Source organism: Pteropus alecto, unplaced genomic scaffold (genome assembly GCF_000325575.1).
Source record: "Pteropus alecto unplaced genomic scaffold, ASM32557v1 scaffold45, whole genome shotgun sequence".
In the NCBI taxonomy this organism is placed as follows: Eukaryota; Metazoa; Chordata; class Mammalia; order Chiroptera; family Pteropodidae; genus Pteropus; species Pteropus alecto.
The window spans coordinates 28,875,105-28,882,902 of NW_006442491.1; the positions used below are offsets into that span (position 1 = coordinate 28,875,105).

General features: G+C 48.7%; 1 protein-coding gene across 1 annotated transcript in view; it reads right to left on the bottom strand.

Moving 5' to 3' along the window:
* Positions 1-245: 245 nt before the first annotated feature.
* The window catches only part of MATN4 (matrilin 4), a 12,163-nt gene continuing 4,610 nt past the window's right edge, over positions 246-7,798 (bottom strand). Inside the window, exons 4-9 of the mRNA XM_025039914.1 lie at positions 5,527-5,649; positions 5,312-5,434; positions 3,368-3,781; positions 3,116-3,268; positions 386-493; positions 246-304 (exon numbers count right to left, since the gene is read on the bottom strand). Coding sequence (XP_024895682.1) covers positions 246-304; positions 386-493; positions 3,116-3,268; positions 3,368-3,781; positions 5,312-5,434; positions 5,527-5,649 — 980 coding nt within the window. The remainder of the gene's footprint in view (positions 305-385; positions 494-3,115; positions 3,269-3,367; positions 3,782-5,311; positions 5,435-5,526; positions 5,650-7,798) is intronic.

The window sequence follows — 7,798 nt, forward strand, 5'->3', positions numbered from 1 at the left end:
CTGAGCGCAGCACGCAGCGAAGGCGTGCGGACCGATCACACGCCCCTCTGTCCCCTGCAGTCCGGCTTGTGGTCCGTCCAGGCGAAGCCAGTTCGAGTGCAGCGCTGGGAGCCCGCCAGCGCCTGGTCCCCGACAGCCCCAGCGGGAGGGGCCCAAGCTCAGCCCGCCCCCGGCGCCCGGACGGCGCACCAGAGGGCACAGTCCGCGGGGCTGCGTCCCTGCCTGGGTCCCGGCCACCGTGCTCTTCACTTATGGGTGCCCAGCCGATTCTCCAAATCCTCCAGGCGCGCAGTCAGCTGGGCGAGTTACCGGTTAAGAAAGCCATTGGGGGTCGCGGGGGTCCCTTCCCCTCCCTCCAGCCCGCGCCCCCAGGCCCAAAGGATATGGTTCTGAGTCAGACTCTCGAGCGCCCCCAGCGTGCGGCCCTGGAACTCCACAAGGCTTTCACATTCGCAGGGGCTCCGAAGCTCTGTGCCTGCGCTGATGCCCTCCTCTGCCAGCCCGGCACAGAGAATCAAGGAAATGAGAATCTGTAGGAGGACCAGCCAGCCCTGGCCGAGGCCCTGTGATATACCTCCACCCTCCCTGCATGTGGTCGAGTGTATGAGCTTTAGGTGCAGACGGACCTGGGATGAGTACCAGCTATTTAGCTGTGAGATCCTGAAACCTCACTCAACCTTTCTAAGCCTTAGTTTCCCCATCTGTAAAAATGCATACAATGAGAAAACTTATTCATTGAGTGGTGCTGAGGATTCGATGATGCGTGTGTACACATCTTAGTATTTCTCAAACCTTGATACTCATTGGAATCACCAAGAGATCTTGTTAAAATATAGATTCTTATTCACAATGGGGAAGGACCCGAAACAGTACATCGCTAATAAGCTCCCAAGTGCTGCCGATGCTGCTATTCCGTGGACCACACTTTGAGCAGCATGGAGAGTTCACAGCATTTCTCTCCAAATGAGACTTTATGCAGTGATGAAATGTGTATCTCCCCTGTCTGGTGTGGTAGCCACAAGCCTCATGTGGCTATTTGACATTTGAAATGTGGCTAGTGCATTTGAAGAAATAAAAAAATCTTATCTTCGTTAATTTTAATTAATTTAAATTAAATGAGCACATGTAGCTACTGGCTACCTTACTGAAGAGCACTGCCCAAGAGTGTATTTCAGCTAGACCAGTAGTTCTCAAAGTATGGTTCCTGGACCAGAAGCATCAGTCAGCATCATCTGGAAACTTACTAAAATGTACTTTATCAGACACCCATGCCACACCCCCTGAATCAGAAACTCTGGGATTGGGGCTCAGCAATTTGTGTTTCAACCAGCCCTCCAGATGAGTCTGATGCACACTAATGTTTGAGAACCACTGATCCAAGTCTATTTCCCTATGTAGTTCTACATCTGTGAAATCAAAATGAGTGCCTCACAATTAAATTTCGCGCCCGTTTTTTCTTAGCAGTATAGAAAATAATGGTGAATCTTACATCAGGTAGTAGGTTAGATTCACTGACATTCTGTAAACATGTGTCATTTTTAATACGACAGCACAATGCCTGGCACTTGACCTTCAATAAAAAATTGCCGTTATGATTTAAAAGTTATTTTTTTTGTCTTGTATGTACTCTTAGCCCTTAGCAAACAGTTGTATGTCATGTCATTTATTAATGGTATTGATAACAGTTCTGCAAAGACTCCTAACTTTGCAGATGAGGTGACCAAGGTCCACAGAGGGAGCGGGATCTACCCAAGGAGAAGAGCCTCAACAACAGAGCCCAGATTTCTCTTAGGATTCTAAAGCTGGAGGCAACCTTCGGAAGCCAGAACCCTCCCCTGTTAAAAAAGTGGGAAGTTAGGGTAGGGTAGAGGTTAAGCGACTTGTCCAAAGTCACACTGCAGGGAGATGAGTCAAAACAGGAAGGGCCCTGAAGAAGCAATTAATCCAGTGCCTCCGCAATACCCTAGCTAATTATTAGAATTAGCCTGGAGAGAAGTATGTGTGTGTGTACACATATGTATATGCATATACGTACACATGTATATATGTAGACACCATATGTACATATATGTGTTGCTTGTTTGTTTGTTTAAGTATAGATTCTCCACTTGCTTATTATTAAGTACAGATTTCCCAGGCCCGGCCCAGCCCTACTGAACCTAGCTCTGGAGGTAGAGCCTCATAATCTGAAAGGAGAGTCGCATCTTAGTCCTGGGTTAGAGTCTAAAGGTTCTATAGTATAAGTTACCCCTAAGAAATTCCTCATACACAAGGTTCAACAGCTCACTTCTCCACGGATAGCATTGGTCCTCTTTTCTCATCTGAGAAAATATGAAGTAGATGGATTGAATTTACGGGCCACATTATTAAAAAAACAACAAAAAACCTAGCTTCGTGTACTTGAAACACGCTCAGTCCTGCCACTTTGCCAGGTCTATAAAGTTGAATTCCAACAAGTTAATGGAATATATGATGTGACTCCACTTAGAAAATGCTGAGTTCAGCATTCTTTTGAAAAAGTTTCCCCAAATTATTCCGAACACCCACTATTCCGGGGGACGGGTTGCTTAGTCTAGTGCTTCTTAAACTTTAATGTACATACGAATCCCCTGAAGGTCTCATTAAAGTGCAAAATCTGGGACGTGGTTCCATAGTGTAGCGGTTAGCACATCTGCTTTACACGCAGAAGTTCCTGGGTTCGCGTCCCAGTGGAGCCCTGGTCCATGGTCTGGGGCCATGCCACCCGGAACAATCCCGATGTCTGATCTCGGAAGCTACACAGGGTCGGGCCTGGTTAGTATTTGGATGGGAGCCCACCTAGGAAGACCAGGTGCTGTAGGTGTCAATAATAATAATAAACAATAAAATAATAATAAAGTGCAAAATCCGATTCATGAGGTCTGGGGACAGCTGGACGTACTGCAGCTCTAACAAACCACCAGGTGAGAGCTCAGCCGCTGGTCCCACGGCCCATACTTCGAGCAACAAATCTCTGTCTAGTGAGTCCATCCCCTCCTGCGTATAACATCTACAAAGGGCGCGGGAGAATACGAAGTTGAGATATCAGAGGATGAGCAGTGAGAGAAAGGTAGGGTCCTGAGACAGATGTGCTCACCTGGGCAGATGCTGCCTTTGAGGTTTTCCAGCAGGTGCGTCATGGTGCTGAAGTCGGGGGAGTAGGACACGTGCAGCTCCGCGGGCTCCGAGGCGATCTCTCTCAGCTCCTCCTCCACCGCCTTGCCCACGCCCACAGCGTACATGACGATGCCTATGGGGCCAAGGGACAGAGGGGGCGCCCTATACCTCAGGAAAGCCACCTCCCTGCGTCCAACCCAACCGCAGGTCAGTGCTCCTGTACCAAGCCCACCTTCCTCCTTGGCTCGCGTAGCCCACACTGAGATGTCATCCTGGGAGCGGCCGTCGGTGAAGACCAGGCCCACGCGAGGCACGTTGAGGACACGGGGCCGCGCGCCCTGCGCCTCGGAGAAGCTGTGCTCCACCATGTGGCGCAGCGCCAGCCCCGTCATTGTACCGCGCTCCATGTACTCCACCTCCAGGACCGCCTGCTTCACCTCCGCTGCAGTGCCATAGCGTCCCAGAGGGAACTCGGTGCGCACGCGGCTGGAGAACTGCACCAGCCCCACGCGCGTGCCCTCGGGGGACACGTCCAGGAAATCCACGATCTGGTTCACGAAGCGCTTCACCAGCTCGAAGTTCTGCGGGCGCACACTCTTGGAGCCATCGACGAGCAGAACCAAGTCCACGTGGCCTTCCCGGCACCCTACACAGCAAAGAGGAATCGGATGGACCGACCAGAACCTTGGCTGGCACCAGCCATCTACCTATCTGGTCATTCATTCACAAACACTTATTATACAACAGACACTGTGTGTGAAGTCCTTCCTGTGCCAGGGCACTGTGCTAATGGAATGATGTATTATTATTATTATCACTATCAGCAGCATCATTATAAATGTTGCCATTTATTGAGTCCTTAGCACAAGCCAGGCAATCAGCTAAAAGCATCTTTTTAATGATGATAATAATATTAACAACAACCACAATAACCACCGTTTATTGATGAATCTATTATGTACCAGACACAATTCTAAACTCTTTACCAGTATTAATACAAAATAAAAACATTATTATTTGATAGCTTATAATGTGCCAGGCACTGGGCTAGGTACTTTATATATATATTTTGGCAATCTTCCCAATAATCTTGAGGATTATCCCCATTTTTTATAATATGAGGTTCTGAAGGATAAAGTGATTTGCTCTAGATTCCATAGCGGGTAGTGGCTGAGCCAAGATTTGAAACTAGGTCTGTCTAACCCCCAAACCCATGCTCCTAATCACTCTGCAAGGTTATCTCCTGTGTTCTGAGCCAGAGACTTTGCTAGGCCCTGAAGGGGTTTCAACAATAAATGAAGCATAATCCTGATCCAAAAGGAAATCAGGATAGAGCAGAGCAGTCAGGTATGCCATATGCTACAGTCAAGGAAAGTGCCAGAATAGATAGGCATGCAGGGAACCCAAGGTAAGAACAATTCATTCTTCCTGGAAGGCTGCATGGAGTTGGTGACATTTGACTTGGTCTTCAAGGATCAGTAATTCTCCAAGGCAGGCTGGGACATTCTAGATGGTGGGAGCAGCGTGTGCAGGGGCATGGAAGCTGGGCGCTCTCACCACATTCGGGAATGGGCAGGCCCGTATGGCTAAAATGTTCAAGTGTGGCAGGAGACAGGCTAATGGGGTTGGCTGAAGCTCGACTGTGATGAGCTAAGACAGTAGTTTCAAAATTTTGGCCGCAACCCACAGTGAAAAAAATAATAACAATGATAGTACATCACGATGTACCTTATATACTCACATATATTTAAAATTGAGTTTCATGAAACAATACTTACTCTTTCTACATGCAGTAAGCTCTGTTTTTTCTCTCTCTCTCCTTTTTGATACTGGATGTAACTCCCTAATTTGATTTCATTATCCACTGATGTGGTTGTACCCACCATTTGCAAAACTCAGGGGTAAGGCATTTGATCTTTATTCTGCAGACACTGGTGAGCCACAGAAGGCATTCGAGCAAATGAGGGCTGTGATCGAATGTGCATTTTAAAATAATTAATCTTGACAGCAGAGTAGAGGATCGAGGGAAAAGAGATGGCAGCAGGACATACTGCACCCTTCAACCCCACCACCACCACCCACGCCCACACATTCACACCACACCCTTGGGCCACAGCAAGGGCAAAGTCAAGGAGGCTCGGAATGTGGGCAGAAACCCCTCTCACCCATAACTCACGGTTGCAGCTCTTGCCATCTGCCTGGAGTTGCCGCCCCTCAGGGCACAGGCAGCGGTAGGTAAGACCTTCACTCACACACTGAAACTCGCATCCATGGTCTACACCATTGCAGAGATCCCGGGCTTAAAGGAGAGACAGGTCAAGATGAGTTAAGGTGGACTCCACCAGCTAAGACCCCTCACACCTCTGCACAATGCAGGAGACAACTCCTCACCCTGACATCTCCTCCCATCAGGCAGCAAGTCATGGCCGTCTCTGCAGCGGCACCGTGGCCCACCAAGGGTGCTAACACACTCGTGCTGGCAGCTGTGGTTCCCAAAGCTGCAGTGGTCAATGGCTGGTGGGAAGGAAGAGGCAGCAAGATGTCATTTCTGATTGGTCCCATCAGAGACCTCAGTCCAGGGTGCTAGTGTGGGCGCTTGCTCACTCCTGAAACTCTTCTGGTCCTGCTGGAGTACAAAGCCGGCTCAGCGGTGGCAGAAAAAGGAGCCTGGGGAGCTGACACATTGGTGCTCACAGCCGTGGGTACCTTCAGTGCACAGATCAATAGCTGAGGAAGAGGCGAGGTCAGCATGTGCCCTGGGGCTGCGCTTCTCAGCCCCGACAGTGCGGCTTTTAAAAAATACCTATTTTTGAACCCCAACTCTCGAAGATCCTAACTTAATTAGTCTGGAGTGGTACCCAGGCATCTGTAAATTCCTATATGCATAGGTCTCCACCCCGCAGGGCCAGATGGCTCCCCCAACTCAAACCCAGATGCATCCTAGCATGCTCCTTACTAAACTAGGCTTAAGACTAAGAATCCATAGTTTGAGAAGACAGGGCCCCTGCCCTGAAGATCTTCACAGACTTACGGGGAGGAACAGACTCTGCCACTTCACCTGAGTCTCCATTTCCCCATCTGCAGAACGGGGATATAATGGAAGAAAGTAATTGCTATTTACAACTTCCTTCTGAGGAGGGGTGAACTGTTACCCTGTTGAGTATCTTGATTTAAATGTGTGAAGATGGCCTAGAGCTGCACTGGGGAATAAGGACTGGAGAGAGGTGAATTGTCCTGCATAAAATAGTAAGAATTTAGGGTTCCTAGAAAAGAGATGGGAGTGGAGAGAGGAAAAACAAAGAACAATAGAGATGACGTAAAGATGAATAACTGTGTGGGTTGAGCCTGCCAGTGAAAAATTCCCTATCGTAGGGTGACCGAGGGCTTTCAGGGTCAAAGGTGTCAATATTCAATGATAATAAATGGATGTTTCCTGTTCTGTGTGTATGTTTGACTTTACTTAGATATAGTTCACACCTCTGTCCATGCCCATCTTTAGCAAAATGGACACATGCACTGACATATACACGCACATGTCTTGGTGTGCACAAATGTAAATGAAGGAAGAGGCTGATTTACATGCATGGAAGAAGAGCAGCATGTGCAGGATTGAGAAATTGAGAGAAGACCTATAAATGCAACGAATTCAGCAGAAGCTCAGAGTGAAAGGAGACCACAGAATTAAGCACTTGGGGAATTCCCAGAGATCTTGGGGAGGGATTGGAATGTTCGTGGGTCATCACGTGCGGCTTTAAGCCAGCCTTTTCTCAGTTCTAGAATCAAAAGACCCCAGCTGACATGGTTTAGGGGATCACATGACCTGATTTTCCAGGTTGTTGTGAAGTTGAGAGAAAATGTATGCAACACTCCCAGCACAATGTCCAGTACTAACTTGGCGCTCAGCAAATGGTAGCTGCTCTCATGATCAAAAAAATCAACGCACATATATACAAAAAAGAAAATCCCAATTGTATAAGCAAGACATTGTGTGCCATAGCTTTTCAGAAGGCAAAAATGAAGAACCAGGCCATGAACGATTTGCAGGTACGGAGAGGCAAGAGCTCAGGCGAGCAGCCCAGCATGAGCTGAGATGCTGAAGCAAGAATGACAGCGTATACAGGGCGGGGGTGGTGCTGTATAGAGACCCTGACTGAAGACCCCAACAGTGTCTAAGTAACAGAAACTGTAAAGATGTGCCTGTGAGATGACACGAATAAGTTTGGTGTGACCCCAGGCGTACCTTCCCTTTCTTAGACCTGAAAAGTGAGGGAGCTGGATGTTTATTTCCTAAGGCCCTTCCAGACCCATTAGGCTGATGCTGGGGCAATGGGGAGGCCCAGAAGGCTCAGGAGCAGTGGGATTGCAGGGCGGGGGTAGCTCTCACCCAAACAGCTCTTGTTATCTGCTGCTAGCTGGTAGCCGGGATTGCAGGCACAGTGGAATGTGCCTGGGGAGCTGACACATTGGTGCTGGCAGCCGTGTCGCCCCTCAGCACACAGGTCCTTTCCTGAAGACACACAAGAATAGAATCAACGGGGGACAGAAGAGCAGAACCCTCCAACATGAGAGCTGGATAGGGTCACAGGCAGGCATCATGCTCAAATATGGCCTTACGTGGGATATGACTCATTTGAGAGGGGCCGTTCCAGGTGGGAAGACTTAG